General features: G+C 27.6%; 1 protein-coding gene across 15 annotated transcripts; it reads left to right on the top strand.

Annotated features, from left to right (window-relative positions):
* The first annotated feature begins 10,083 nt into the window (after positions 1–10,083).
* LOC112290800 (putative uridine nucleosidase 1) lies at positions 10,084–14,817 on the top strand. Of its 15 annotated transcripts, none has more exons than XM_090255295.1 (9): positions 10,084–10,330; positions 11,757–11,872; positions 12,211–12,270; positions 12,708–12,890; positions 13,009–13,113; positions 13,311–13,407; positions 13,629–13,736; positions 13,986–14,105; positions 14,506–14,817. In XM_090255295.1, exons 1-9 carry the CDS (start codon positions 10,237–10,239, stop codon positions 14,568–14,570), a joined length of 948 nt encoding a protein of 315 aa, XP_090111421.1. In that variant the 5' UTR covers positions 10,084–10,236; the 3' UTR covers positions 14,571–14,817. The 15 variants fall into 15 exon arrangements, with proteins under 15 accessions (XP_090111421.1, XP_090111424.1, XP_090111422.1 ...); XM_090255298.1 differs by having other exon boundaries at positions 14,357–14,817; XM_090255296.1 differs by having other exon boundaries at positions 13,986–14,121.
* The last annotated feature ends 1,715 nt before the right edge of the window (positions 14,818–16,532 follow it).

The raw sequence follows: 16,532 nt of genomic DNA, 5'->3' as shown, positions 1-16,532 counted from the left end.
TGGCTCACATATAGATAACTTGTCTTGTAAATTAAGATATGTGTCTTACAAAGTTAATATGTGTTAGAGGTCTAATAGCATATTGTCATATAGCTATTAGTTAGAGAGTATATATGGAGGCAAGAGTGAAGCCTTCTTCACTCTTATTAATATCATTTTAGTCTGTACTCTTATTTCAAGACTTTTTAGTCTTCTTATCTTTAGCAATAGTCATTCTAATTCAATATATTATCATCTTTGTATGATTTTTTAGTATTTTTGAATGATATAAGAGTGTATTGAAATTTTTATTTATTTATTTATTTATTTTTAAATTCATATCCTTGATAGTTTGACAAAAGTACTAATTCATTATTCTTATCTTTTTTTAGAAGTAAATAAATTATCTCACTTCTATTATTATATTTTGAAGGTTACAAATTATCTACCTTTAAAAAAAATATTTATTTTTCTAACATTGATTTTTTCTTTAAAAAGAATGGATTATTTCTCTTTATAAATTTTTTTATTTGACATTAAAAATTGGAAATCATCCTCCTCTAATTTGTCTTATTAATTTATTAAGTTATTTGAAATGGAAGAAAAAATCATAGATGCTACATTTGATAGAAGTGAGAATTAATTTGAATTTATATTTAGAATTATTTACAGCTATATTTGAAAAAAATAATAAAAAAGAGTAATTTATATCAAGTTTTTATCTTTATGATAAAGATCATGGTCAGCCACCATATATACTACTAAATTTTAAAATCTTACTTGTGACATGGATTGGAATGACAAAGCCTTTATCAATCAATTTTGATATAGGTTGAAGAATAACATCGAAGATTTGTTATTAATAATGCCAAAAGCAAAATCTTTAGAACAATTTATTGCTTAAGCCATTGTATGCAATAATCAATTATTTGAAAGATATGAAGAATAAAGATTTGGTTAAAGAAAAAAAAAACAAGTAATAACAATAACTCTTAAGTTTTCAAAAATTTATTCATCAAGGCCAAAACCAATGCAAATTGATATGATATATTTGAAATATCTCATAAAGCATGAAAAGAATTGCCATTTTTAAGAAGATTTATGCTTATATTATAGAAAAGCTAAGTACATTGCTCAATATTATTCAAAAAAGAAACACAATCAAAAAATGAGAAGCACAATTGCCAAAAAAAACAATGTGTTAGAAAACAAGATATTTCAACTATAATAGAGATTGTGTCACTAAAATTATGTGTAATACCTAATAAAGGTCCTATTTTTCCTGAGATTTTTTACCTTGTTTTATAATAGATGTGTATTTAAGTTTATTTCTTTAAATGTATTAATTAAAAATCACAATAGCATAGTAATATTTAATATGATGAAATCTCCTTCAAATCCAATTATTTTAAAATTATCATAGATAAAAAAAATATAATCCTCAAATATAGATAATTTCTTGTAATTTTTTTTTTTTTAATAATTTAATCCAAAATCTTGTTAGTCAAGTAGAAATATATAAGTTTAGTACATTTAAATCCTTAATGATAGATGCAAGAGCTTTCATGCATGTTACAAAATAAGAGTCATCTTTTGATATATATGCCACTTTCATTTTTGATAGTAGAAAGATGTCAAGTAGTATTTTTAACTAGTATCAAGATTTATAGGACATTTTTTTTTAAAAAAAAATGTAGATATTCTTTCAAAGTATCCACCTTATGATTTTTCAATTAATCTTCAAGAAAGGGCTCAACCACCATTTGGACCAATCTATAGCTTATTACAAAATAAGTTGGCTGCATCAAAGAAATATATTTATGAAAACTTAGCTAGAAACTTCATACACTATTTGAAATTTCCAACAAGAACTTTATTTGTGAAGAAAAATGATGGGTCTCTATAAATGTATGTAGATTATTGAGGGTTCAATAAGATCACTATTAAGAATAAGTATTCTCTATCTCTAATTTTAAAACTTTTTCATCAACTCAATCAAATAAAAATTTATACAAAAATAGACCTATGACAAGCATATAATCTAATTCACTTCAAAAAAAGAGATGAATGAAAGAAATAATTTTAAACTAAGTATGGACATTTTGAATATAATATCATGCCATTTGGACTCACAAATGGATTAGCTGCTTTTCAATATCTTTTGAATGATATTTTTTTTGAGTTTCTTGATGATTTTGTTGTATATTATTTAAATGACATCTAATCTACTCTAAGAACATAAAAGAATATAAACTTCATATTTTTTATGTGTTACAAAAACTTATAGATACAAAATTATATGCTAAAATAAAAAAGTGTGTATTTTACACTATTCAAGTTAACTTCTTAGGATACATCATTTCTAAAAAATATTTAATGATAAATCCAAAGAAGGTCCAGAATATCATAGATTAAAAAATTCTAAGAATAGTAAAAAATATGTAATATTTTTTGAGCTTTGCTAATTACTACTAGATTTTTATTAAGAGTTTTTTTCAAGTTGTAGTTCCACTTACATATTTGACTTATAAAGACAAACTTGAGTAGAATAAAGAAGCCAAAGTATTGTTTGATATTTTGAAGAAGAAATTTATTTTTGCATCAATCTTATATTGTGTCGATTTTCTAAGAAATTCTTCATAGAAACAAATGCATCAAACTTTGCTTTGAATGCTATATTGTCATAAATGGGAGTAGATGAAAAACTCCATCCAATAGTCTTCTATTCTAAGAAATTTTTAGCAACAAAGATCAACTACAAAATTCACAATAAATTTTTTTTTGTAATTATGGATTCTTTTTAAGAATGGCATTATTATCCAAAATATGCCTTGAGTTTAGTCACCATATATACAAATCACAAGAAACTCGAATACTTCATATCGATACATATTTTGAATCCCTATTAAGCTCATTGGAGCATGTCTATATTAAGATTTGATTTCAAAATCACTTATTGACTCAAAAAATAATAAGGTTTATCAGACGTCCTTTCTAGATATTCTTATCTTATATAAAAAAAAAGATATATCTTTGGATCAAAAAAGAATAATTTCCTTGAATCTAGAATTTTTTTACTTTTAAGCAATAAAATCAAAATTGACTATTGACTCAATCTTTCTCAAGTAAGTTCAATTGAGTATGTCATTTAATCTTCTAATTTATGATATTAAGAATAATTTGTCTAAGTCTTATGATACTTTTAACTTTGAGTTCAAGAATAATCTATTTTATTTTGAAGAATGATTATACATTCCAAAAGGTAAAAGATAACTATATGTTTTTCAAACTTGTAATAACTTTTTAAATACAATAAGACTTTGGAGTTCATATTTAAAAAAATTTTGGTGGCATAAAATATTAAAGGCAATCAAAGACTTTATAAAATTATGTGATATTTGTTTAAGATCAAAAACTTCTTGCGATAAATCTTATATACTTTTTCAGCTATTATTTATTTTAAAATAATCATGGTTTTTTGTTTCTATGGATTTTATCATAGACCTCTAGTCTTAAATTCATATGGTTCTATATTTGTGATAGCAGATGATTTTATCAAGATAGTATTTTTGTATGATATATAAAATCTATCATAAGTAAAGAAATAATTAAGTTTATTTTTTTAACAATATCTATTATTATAATGGATTGGTCAAAGATATTATATTAAATAAAGGGACTCAATTTGTATCAAGATTTAGGAGAACTCTTTTCAAGGTTTTTAAAGTAGATATAAAGCTTTTTTTGACTTTTCATCCTCAAATTGGTAGACAAATAAAATGAGTGAATCAAGTTTTGGAGCAATATTTGAGGTATATCATCAACTATCATCAAGATGATTGGACAAATCTTTTTCCATTTGTAAAGCTTGCATATAATTTGATATATTTTTTTGTTCAACAAACACCTTTTTTTTTACTAATTATAGTTATCATCTATAACTTGATACTTTTAAATTTTTAAAAGTTGATAATTCTATAACAAAAGATTTTATAAATTATTTGTTAGAGTTACATGCAACAATAAAGAGGTAATTAAAAGGAATTCAAAAATGACAAAAAATCAATGTGGATGCCTATCACAAGGAACAACCATAATTTAATGTTAATGTCAAGATATAATTACTTTGTCACAATATTAAAACTACTTGTCCTTGTGATAAGTTTGACTATTGTAGGCTTGGATCTTTTTTTTATTTATGAACAAGTCAATCATGTTGCTTATTGATTATATCTATTAAAGTCTATGAAGATCCATCATGTATTTTATGTATCTCTTCTTGAGCCATGTAAGATAGTGAATATCTTGGAAAGAAATTAAATGCCACCTCTTCTTATAAAAGTAGATAATGATCAAAAGTTTGAAGTTGAAAAAGTCTTAGATTCAAAAAAACACTAAAATAGATTAAAATATCTTATTTATTGGAAGAGATATGATATAAATAAATGCATATGGAAGCCAACAAATAATCTTGCAAATACAATAAAAAAAGTTGAAGCTTTTCATAGATGACATCTATCAAAATCAAGATAAAGAATAACAAGATCTATGAAAGTTAATTATAAAATTAATCTATTTTTATTTACTTCTATATTTTAAAAAAATTAATTAAAAATATATAAAAAATTATAAAATTAATCTATTTTTATTTATTTATATATTAAAAAATTAAAAAATTAATCTATTTTTATTTATTTATATATTAAAAAATTAAAAAATTAATATATTTTTATTTATTTCTATTATTATTAAATAAAAATAAAAATATATAAGTAAATAAAAATATATTAATTTTATAATTTTATTTTAGAAAAGCTTCTTAAAAGCTTCATATATGATGATTTGACTTTATATGTGTTTGTTAATTGATAGGCTAGAAACTTGGTCAACAAGTTGGCTATGTATCACACTTATTAATAGCTTATAGAATAAGCTAATTGTATGGCTATTATGTAGATAACTTGTCTTACAAGTTAAGGCATATATCTAACAAAGTCATCATGTATTGGAGGTCTAATAGCATATTTCTATGTATCTCCTAATTAGAGAGTATATATAGAAGCAAGAGTGAATCCTTTTTACTCTTGGCAATACTTTTCTAGTCTTAGTCTCGTTTCAAGACTTTTTAGTCTTCTTGTCTTTAGCAATAACCATTCTAGTTCAATATATTACCATCTTTGAATGATTTTCTAGTCTTTTCGAGTGACACAAGAGTGTATTGAGATTTTTTTCTCTTGAAATTTATATCATTAACATCTAGCTACTACAACATCAATTTGGTTGTATATGACTTTAGAGCAATATCATGATGGTGTTCATCTCTAAATAAATATATGTTGTTATCTTATTTTAATAAAAAAGCTTCTTTTGAGTTAATAAAGACACTTGAGACTATATTGCTTGTGTATTTATATTTTACTTAGATTACATTTATATTTTTATTTTTGGTATTTAAGTTATTATATATTTATATATATATATATATATTTTATTTTTATGATAACTATCATAAGATATAGCATTGAGTGCCAAATTGTATTGGATAAAGACAATCTAATTTTGTTTAGTGGATCTTCATATACTTATGAATTTCGATTAGTTAACTTTATTTATATTAATTAGGATTTGAAGACTTAAGTAGAATTTTTTTCTTAATTTAATATTCTTACCAAATCAATTATTATAAGTAGATTTGAAAATAATAATTTTTTTATTTTAAGGTTTTTTTATAATATGATGATTAATCTTTTAATAAATATTTTAGGATTTTCTCTATATACACTTGTACTCTTATAGTTTATAGATTTCTCTTTTATAATGTTAGAGATAGCTTAAATTAATGATATTAAGATTTTCTATCTTTTCTTCAAAGTGTCTTGCTCATGTATTTGTATTTGGTTTAGATTTTATTTTTTATTTTAATTTTTAGTACTCAATTTATTGTGTTTGATAATCTTTACTTGTATAATAAAAAAATGAGGCACAATTATATGCTCTTTAAATATATTACATTTTCTAGCCGCAAGACATTTTGAATCCAATAAGACTTTAGAATTAATATGAAATGATTTTTAGTGGTTTCAAATATGGAAGAAAATTAAAATTTTTACAATCATGTGATATTTTTTTAAGATTAAAAAATCATTGTTATTGGCCTTATAGACTTCTTCAACTATTATTTATATTAAATCAACTATGGTCTTTTATTTTATAGGACTTTATCATAAATCTTCTAATTTCAAGTTTTTATGATTCTAAATTTTTGATAATAGACCTTTTGTATCAAAAAAGGATATTTTGTATCATATGTAAAATCTATTACAAGTAAAAAGAAAATCTAAATTTTTTCTTGATAATATTTATTGCTGTTATGGATAGTCAAGAAATATTATTTGTATAAAGATTTTGAAAAATACTTTTCAAGTTTTTGAAAGTGGACACAATATTATCTTTTTATTTCTATCTTCAAATTGATGAATAAACAGAATGGATAAATTAATTTTTGCAATAATATTTGAAGTATACCATTAACTACTATCAAGATGATTGGACTATTCTTTTTTTATTAGCAAAATTTTCTTATAATAATAAAATATATTTTTTTATTTAAAAAATACTTTTGAACTTTTAAAAGTTGATAATCTTATAATAAAGGATTTTGCAAATTTTTTATTAGAGCTATGTATAATAATAAATGCACAATTAAAAGATACTCAAGAACAAAAAAAAATCAATATATATGCATATCATATAGAATAACCTGTATTTTAAGTTGGAAATAAAGTATACTTCCTTTGTTGTAATATCAAGACTATTTATTTTTATAAAAAATTAGATTATTGTAGATTTAATTTATTTTTTATTTGTAAAAAAATCAATTTAGTTGTATATTGATTATACAAACTAGAATCTATGAAGATCCATCCAATATTCAACGTGTCATTTTTTGAGCCATATATTACAATAGATATATTGAGAAGTGGACAAATGTCACATGATCCTATAGAAATGAATAATAATCAAGTGTTTGAGATAGATGAAGTCTTAGACTCAAGGAAATACTAAAATATGTTAGAATAACTTATACATTAATATAGATATAATATTAGTGAATTCACATTGAAATCAATCAAAAATCTTATAAATATAATAAAGAAGATGGATGCTTTTTGTTGATGATATTTATTAAACTAAAATAAAAAGTCAAATAATTCTTTGCTATAAAGCAAATAAGATTCAATAAATATTCTATTTTATCTTGAATCATTATTTTTTTTTTTTGTGTATTTGTAGAACTTAAAAGATTAAAAATTAACAAGCAACAAATTCAACACTAGAGGTATGGTTTGTTTGGTTTATAAACAATTCATTGAGATTGTCATAATTTTTTAAAATTAATGTTTTAGAAATGAAGATCCTCAAGATTAACAAGTTTTATCTCAAATAGATTGTAAGATATAATGTTTGCTATTATAACTGTAGAAGAGACTCTCAATATTTAATAATATTATTGAAGGTAAGAATTATTTTTTATGATAATTCAAATGTTTTATTTGAAAGAAGTTATGATAAAATAATAAGGTGGACTTTCTATCATAATATGAAATACTATTGATAGTCGAGAGGACCTAACAACTACCTTCAAAGGAAACAAAGATTAGAATGTGTTGCAAATAAAATTCTTAGACCTTATTAATATATGATTACTATTCTTTTTAAAATTTGTCTTTGAAAGAAAGGATAATATTACAAAAATATCTCATATTTGTATTTATTTAGATAAAAGAATTAGATAGAAGTAAATAAAAGTAGATAAATTTGATTTTATCTTATAGAAAAATTTCTTAAAAGCTTCATAGATATAGATTTGATTGTTATACATGTCTATAAGTAATTATTAGGTTAAAAATTTGGTCAAAAAGTTGGCCATGTATCATATATGTTAGCCACTTATAATACAAATTAGCTATGTGACACATATATAATTAACTTTTCTTATAAGTTAGATATGTATTTTACAAGTTAGACATGTGTTGAAAGTTCTATAGAATGTTGCCATATAACTCTTAGTTAGATAGTATATATAAATGTAAGTGTGAGGCCTTCTTCACTCTTATTAATGCCTTTTCTTGTCCTTAATCTTGTTTCAAGAGTCTCTAGGCTTCTTATATTTGGTATTAGTTATTCTAGTTTTAATATTATACTATTTTTAAATGATTATCTATTTTTTTTTAGTATTGCAAGAGTATATTGACTTTTTGATTGTTTGTAATTTATGCCTTTGATATTTGGTTAAAGTAATTTAAGATTCAATTAAAATTTGATTAAAATTTGATAAAAATTGATTAATATTTTATTAGAATTTGATTAAGATTAAATTAAAATTTTATTAGAATTAACTAGAATGTGATAAAATTTTGATTAGGATTTAATTAGGATTTGGCTATAATTTAATTAAGATTTGTTATGATTTTTTAAATATTTTTTAAAGATTTTAATAGGATTTGGTTAAGATTGTTTATAATCTATAAAGATTTGATTAAAATTCTTTTAGAATTAAATTTTAATTCGATTAAAATTACATGGATTTTTTAAATATTTTATTAGAATTTGATTAGGATTTGATTAAGATTTAATTAAATTTTTGTTAGAACTTATCTAGAATTTTATTAGAATTTGATAAGATTTGATTAGGATTTTATTTGAGTTTGTTTATGATTTAATTAAAAATTGTTAAAAATTATTTAGGATATATTTGGAATTAATTAGAGTGTGATAAGATATATCTTGGATTTTTCTAAGATTGATAGGATACACTTAGGATATTTGAAAACTTACTTAGATTATTCAAGGTTACAAAAAGATGTTTCTAAACATCTTATGCATTGATTTGGGTTGTAAATTAAACTTAAAAATAAGATCAAATCCTTCCACAATCAGATTTATCTTGTGCATTTGCAGGTTAGTTTTTTCATAATACAACAATGTATAGAAATTTAGATTGTGAGAATAAAAGTTTGAGATGTGCTTAGAGCATGAGCCATAACATAACATAGACATTTATCTTCTCAATTTAGATAAAAAAATTAAAAAATTAAAAAATTAAAAAAATATATATAAAAAATAAAACTATTGAAAAGTTTAATATTATATAAATTTTAAAAATTTAAGAATTATATATATATATATATATATATATATATATTACTTCAATTAAAAATAAAAAATTAATAGAATGTATGAGGTCGTTGATTAAAGAAGCATAAAACAACCATTTAGAAGGTTTTATAGCATAAATAATCTCACTTCTATTCTCTATTGTATAAAAAAAATGAAATGATGTATTTATTTGTGTTGTTAAATAAGACATAGTAAAGATATCATTAACACAAAAGGATCTCTAAAAATATTGAGTTAAGAGGTGCAAAAGAGACTTAAAGTAAAAATTATTTTTTTATTTAAACTTTGGTTTCTTTTGTACCTCTTAATTCAATTTCTAAATATTATTTTACATAAAAAAATATGTATTCATCTTTGAAAACTATGTGGAAGTGCATATATTAAAAAATATCTTAATTTAAAATAAAAAATTGCATCATTTCTAATAGAAACAAAAGCTTAAATTAGAAAATAAAAAATATACCTTTCATGCTATAATATGGAAGTCAAAAAAATAAATTAAAGTGAAATTAATTCCTATATAAATTGAATGTTTCATAATTTTCTTTTAGTAAATAGAGTCAATGGTTTTAAAGGTTCAAATTTAGACACACCACTTTGAGAATTTTCGAACAAGTATATGATAACATATGAAAAATCCAACGAACAGCTCACACGAAAACCGGATTTTAATCCCATACGGACCAACCTGCAATGCAAAAGTGTATTCATTCTCCCTCTCACTGGATGATGATGGAACAACATTTCATCCCACTATTCCGAGACTGAAACTGTTCTATAAAATAATGAATGAAGAAAGACATGATGAATGAATTCCGAGTGGGACAACGTTCATCCTGGCTGGCTACGTGTGGACTCGCGGAAGTGCTTGCTCACTGGCTTCTACTTCGAGAGGATTTCTCGCTCGCCACTGGGCATTCTTCAGCAGGAGAATAAGAATGCGAATAATGCGAATAATGCATGGGAAGGTAGGCGAGGAGCACTATGGATTTGAGTTTTCGGGGATATTTCAGCAGTTGGGGTTGATCGAAGCGAGGCCTGAGTGGAAAGGAGGAGAAAGAAGGAGAGACGACGCCCATGGACGTGAAAGCTGCTGGCTCAGTGGCGCAGGACCAGTTTTCCAAGCATGCAGGTCGAAGGAAAGTTATTATCGACACGGATCCCGGCATTGGCATGTTCTTTCAACAATCCCCCTCCTCCTTGTTGATGATGCAGAATTATTTTGTGCGGAGCAAGTAATGTGCGTTGTTGTTGTTGTTGTTGTTATTTATTTATCTATTTATTTATTTTGGGTTGAGGTATTGGAACCAAGCGTTCGAGCGTAGGGGTTGTCCTGGATGGTTGTTGTTTAATGACGCGTAATTCGGTTTGTTGAGTGTATACATGTTGTGTTCTGGGGGTTCCCTGTTGCTCCAAAGAACATCCCTAGGCATTACCTTCATGTCCTCGAGTTTTTATGCTTTGAGCACTCTGTGTGTCGGATCCAAATCCAAATTTAGTGGTGATTTTGTTGCTCTGGTAGTCTCATCTTCATGCAATTTTTTATTTATTTTTATTTATTTTTATTTATTTTTATTTATTTTCCTTTTTCCTTTGAGTCAGTCAGACCGATCGAATTTTAGCTGCAAAATTTAGAATCTGGCAGCACATGGTTGCCATGAATGTGGGCCAACTCTAAGAAAATGTGTGGCCTATCGAAAATTGGGTGTCATCCGTTTCTTCATTCTTCTGAACGCTACAGCTGGCATTGATTATTTCTTTAGCTTGGAGAGCAATTTTCAGAGCTTAGAATTGTCTGCTCAAATTAGCTGCAATTCTGAATCTTGCATGGCCTAATTGGGGTAGTCAATCTTCTAAGGGCGTAGGGGATAGCGATTTCTTTTTTTCTTTTTGGTGGGATTTATTTTTCTTCGTCAACTGTCTGCCGTCATTCTTCACATCGGACTCCAATTCTCAAGCGAGTTAGGCTATCTATCATCATTTTGGAGTAAGCATATTTGCTGCTTCACTTCATCGAATTCATGAGGTGCCGGATTAAAGAGGTAGCATTATCAACCTCCAACTGGCATGTTAAATAACATCGACTGCCTGTTAACATCGTGGACTCATGGTTGTCCTCAAGATGCTCATCAAGCTAGTTTGTCAATGTCAAATCCTTTTTTATTTATTTTTTATTTATTTTTTTAATACAACCAGGCAGTCCAATGCAGAACTTTTGAAGAATTAATGCATGAAGTCCCGATTACAAATATGCTACTGAGTAGCAAGTATAATTTTGACATAATAATATTGAAGATTCTTCAAGAGATACAGCTTGCCTCTTTTTTATTTGAGAGAGAGCAAGCGACCGCGCTGTGTGTCTCTGCAATTGCCTTCTGAGGGATCGACATCTGATTTTTTAGATGTTATCAGCTCCAGCACTTCGGTTACTTGATAATAATGGCTTACGCTTGCCGCATACACAAACTTCAGGCGCTATTTGATTGCTGGAGTTTTTATTTATTATTTATTTTATTTTTATTGACACTTTATTTTATTTCATTTTTGTTTCTTAATTTAACTTCCCTTATGAAACGTGATAGTACTTTGATGAGCAGATGATATGATGGCAATTTTAATGGCTTTTCAAGCCCCTGAAATTGAAGTTATAGGACTCACCACCATTTTTGGCAACGTAAACACCGATTTAGCGACAATCAACGCCCTCCATCTGGTGATTATGTACTCATTATTCAAGTTCATATTTATGGAGACCATTGTGAACATACCATAGTTACTCACATTACATCTAGAATGAGCTAACTTTGTGTATTGTGTTGAGCGTAGAATACATTTGTTTCTGTTTTTGAAATTTTCTTAGATTAATACCATTGTTTGAAAATTACTTTGCAACATTGAGTGACAATCAGCTTGCACAATATTTTGGAACTTCGAAAATTTGAAATTTTGAAATTTATTATTGAGAGCTTTGGAATCAGACTTTTCATAGGCTGTGCCAACTACCTCGCAAATCTTCTCTTCGTAAGCTTACAATGACTTTGCGTTCATTAGTGCGAGATGGCAGGTCATCCGGAGATACCGGTTGCGGAAGGCCCATCAGAACCATTAAAGGTTTTCTCACGAATCTTTCTGCCGCTTTCAACTATGTTCAGAATGTGTATTCTTAGGGCCTAATCCACTGCTTAAGACGACTAGGACAGTGGAGGTTTTGAATTCTTGTCTTTCTTTGTTTTAGCAGTTATTTTAGAAGTTTTATTTGACCTCTGCATTTCACAAGTAAAAGTCGAAGGACAAACTGAAAGCAATATTGATGCATTTCATATGGATTGGCTATACTGCATCATTATGTTCCAAGAGTGATATTGCATGTTTTCAAATTAATTTGTAGTATCATTTGGAAATCATTTTTTCGAATGAAATGGAGACTTCCTTATGAGTAATGAGAGTCTTAGGTGTGTCCGATTATCCATAACTACATGCTTGTGAATTTGATGCTGATAAGTGTTGTCGTACTTGCATGAACTTATCACGTTTTAACTCTTAAACAGCGGGTGAAGCCTCGAATTGCGTATTTTGAACACGGATCAGATGGACTTGGAGAAACTTACCAAGCCAAACCTAACTTCCAAAAGTTATCTAAAGATGCAGCAGACTTTCTTATTGAGAATGTAACTGAATTCCCAGGCGAAGTAACCGTGGTTGGTCTGGGCCCCCTCACCAATCTTGCACTGGTTAGTGAGTACGTTTGCTTCACTCGTTTGTTCACACTTTAAAAATTTTAGATGTGAAATTTCATGGTAGGTTGTGATTTATTCCAATTCTGTCATCTCACGGATATCCACTTTGCAGGCTATTCAAAAGGACTCAAACTTTGCCAAAAATGTTGGGCAACTGGTAGTCCTTGGGGGTTCATTCAATGCCAGTGGAAATGTGAATCCCGCCGCAGAAGCTAATGTAAGTTTGAAAAGGCAAAAATCTCATTCGAGAAACGTAAGAGAATCGAACTTCTTTTTACATATTGGTGATTTGTTTGCTTACCTTTGCAAGGTTTTGAGTTTTATATCTATAAGCTGGTCAAAATTAATATCCTCCAGTGAGTGGCGAGACATTTTTATTTGTATTCACGGGGGATGTACATGATTGGTTTGCAGCTATTTGGCGATCCCGAAGCTGCAGACATCGTATTCACTAGTGGAATGAACACTCTTGCAATAGGCATAGACTTGACCACTCAGGTGATTTTTAATGGTACGCTCTCTTCTGGTCCTCTCTGGCGCCGTCTCCTATTGCTTTGTTGAATGTCAAGTGTTCGCCCGAAGATTTTTCGACTTTTATAAACTGGGCTTCTTGACCTGCACACTGCATTTGATTGTTTGGCAGACAATTCAGCAATTTGCATTGAAATTACAGTACGCAAGGGCAGTCTTGATATACTTTTCTTTTACAAGATTTTTTGGTCCTTTCTGCAGAAGATGACTTGTGTGAAATAAGGGATTCTGGTGGAGATTACGGCAAATATATCTATGACTGTTGTCGCTTTTATCACGATTGGCATTTATCGTCTGATCATTTGGATGGTATGCTCTGGTCTCCTTTGGAGGAACCTTGCCACAATTCTCTTTCTGTATGTGTTTTAAAATGCCTTGTACCTTGAGCTTTACGAAGCACGATTCTTTGATTAGCAAGGGCAGTGGTGCATGTTTTCGTACAGGGAGGGTTTTCTCCATTATTGGTTCTCTCATTTTTTTTGTTTTTGAGAGAATTGGTGCACACTGACGAACGTTAGATATAAGTTATGGGCCTGACCTACTTGCCCATGGTTACAGGGATTTTTCTTCACGATCCTACATGCATGGCAGCACTGCTTGACCCAACTCTTTTTACCTTTAAAAACGGAGCTGTGCGAGTTGAAACTGAGGGGCCTTGCTTGGGCCACACTATCCTAGGTATGGGACTGAAAAAGTACGTAAATATTCACACCCTATGTCTCGCTCAGTTACCCAGTAAACTGTACTTGCTATCTAGCAGCTTGAGATGCATTGAGGAGCACCTCTTGCTCTACCAAACATTTATCTCAGTTCCAAGTGCATATCAAAGCATCTACATTACTTGTTCAGAAACTAATCAGTGGCTTTGTTCTTCAAAATTTGAAATTGAGGACGCTCACTACCGGGTACTAAATTTCATTGCTACATAGTTGGGTGAAGGAAACTTCCTGGACAGGCGTGCCCCCTATTGACGTTGCAATTACAGTTGATGCTGATGGCGTTCGAAACCTTGTCAAGAAACTCCTTTGCAGCTCTCGACTGAAATGACTGATTCCTTCTATACCTGCTGTTGCTTAAGATGGAGGAGATGGCAGCATTAGAGGATATGCCGCAACAGTTCCTCTCCACCACATCAGAGCTTGAGAGTATGCACACCTACGAGTTCAACATATCAATCTTGGACGTTGTGTTTTTCTGTCATCAAAGATTCTTCTGCGGGCTGTCACTGAAGAGATAATCAGGTGCTAGGAGACCACATGTCTGAATTGCTAGTGATTTTCATACACTAGATACAATGTGTCCTGTCCTAGGTCCATTGGGGAACCTCTTATTCTAAGCCTTGTGTAAACTACATCAACCGAGTTTCATTTGAAGCCACAAATTTTACTAATCTCACATTCTCCACTTTATGTTTTTGGTCTGAATTGTTAAGGTAGATTTCAGTTTAGTTTGGTAAAATATGATAAGAGAAGGAATATATATCTTAAAGTATCAATCATGAACATAAAATGTTAAGATGTCTCAAGTTTTCAACATAATTGGAAAAAAAAGTTGATAATTTAATCTTTTAATTAGCATATTGTCATGTTTGTTCTTATTTGATTCTAACAGATTCAACTATTAACTATGTTGTAGTGATGGTCACATTCTTGGAATTAAAAAAAAAATTAAATTAAATTAAATACAAAAAAAAAAAAAACAAAACAAAACAAAACAAAAAACAAATAGAGACAAAGTTTTTTTTGTCTATAGGTATTTACGAAAAGAATAGAAAAAAATTGTGTTTTAAATTACTAAGGTTTTAGAACAAAAAGAATAAAAAAATAAAAAAATAAAAAACTCCTTATTAATCTTTTCTACTACAAGTAGCAAATGTAAATTATCTCAAACTTGTTTTATAAATTTGATATGTTTTGTACAAATTCAATATGTGTTAGAGGTCCTATAGAACATTGCTATATAGCTTTTAGTTAAATAGTATAAATGGGGGCAAGAATGAAGCCATCTTCATTCTTATCAATGCCTTTTTTATCCTTAGTTTTATTTCAAGAGACTCTAGTTTTCTTATCTTTAGGTATAGCCATTCTAATTTAATATTCTACCATCTTTGAGTGATTATCTATTCTTTTTGAATGACACAAGAATATATTGATCTTTTGATTTTTTGAAATTCATGTCCTTCACAGTTTGATAAGAGTACTAACTCATCGTTTGTGTTTTGTTTTATCAATGAATGGATTACTTGATTTCTATTGTCATGTTTTGGCAGTTGTGGACTATCCATCTTTAAACTAATATTTAATTTTCTAACAATTTTTTTTTCTTTATAAAAAAAAATTTATCACTCTTTGGGAAAACTTTCAGTTGGTATTAGAAGTTTTGGATTATCTTCTTTTAATTTGATTTGTGGATTGGTTTATTGTCTATAGAAGGAAAATTAAAGATATTATTTTTGACGAAAGTAAAATAGATTTGTAACTATTGTAGATCTTCATGAGCTTCTTAATACTCTTAGGATAGAAATCTCTTATATTTTTAACACCAATCATAGAGGTACTATTCCTATGCTTATGAAAGAATTTAACAATGAAGTTCAAAATTTATTCTAAAAAATTGTGCAATTGAGAGAAGTAAGTAGATCAAGTTCACAATTGAATCCAAGAAGTTTTCTTACTACAAATATGAGTGACATAAGGTTAAGTATAGCAAGAAATTTTGATAGAATAGGATCAAAATTTTGAAGATTTTTATAATAAATGAAGCTTTATTTAAGCTTGCATCCTTCTCAATACTTTGATAATTTTACTTAAGTTGGATTCATAGGTACACTACTATTTGGGAGTATTTTTTCTTAGTTTTTACCTTTGATAGAAAATAATTTACAACTCATTTATGATCTAAACTCATTCTTAAAAATGTTTATGGCTATATTAAAAAAAATTAATTAAAAAAGAATACTAGAGACCAAATTCCTATTTTTATAATGAGCATCATGTTTATTCACCATGTATATTGCTTAATTCAAAAAACTTACTTATACTATGGATTGGAATGACAAAGCCGTTATCAATCAATTTCAATATGAGTTAAAAGATAATATCAAAA

The sequence above is a fragment of the Physcomitrium patens genome, chromosome 13 (genome assembly GCF_059467195.1).
Source record: "Physcomitrium patens ecotype Gransden chromosome 13, ASM5946719v1, whole genome shotgun sequence".
Lineage (NCBI taxonomy): Eukaryota > Viridiplantae > Streptophyta > Bryopsida > Funariales > Funariaceae > Physcomitrium > Physcomitrium patens.
The sequence above is the reverse complement of the archived record's forward strand: the minus strand, read 5'-3'. Positions and strand labels throughout refer to the sequence as shown.

What these genes read in the sequence shown, in the direction of transcription:
- LOC112290800 (XM_024537495.3), top strand. Translation starts at nt 10,237, where the DNA reads ATGGACGTGAAAGCTGCTGGCTCAGTGGCGCAGGACCAGTTTTCCAAG. An exon ending in AAAAATCTCATTCGAGAAAC is followed by an intron (nt 13,150 to 13,310) that starts GTAAGAGAATCG and finishes ATTGGTTTGCAG; the next exon opens with CTATTTGGCGATCCCGAAGC. An exon ending in ATCGTCTGATCATTTGGATG is followed by an intron (nt 13,737 to 13,985) that starts GTATGCTCTGGT and finishes CCATGGTTACAG; the next exon opens with GGATTTTTCTTCACGATCCT.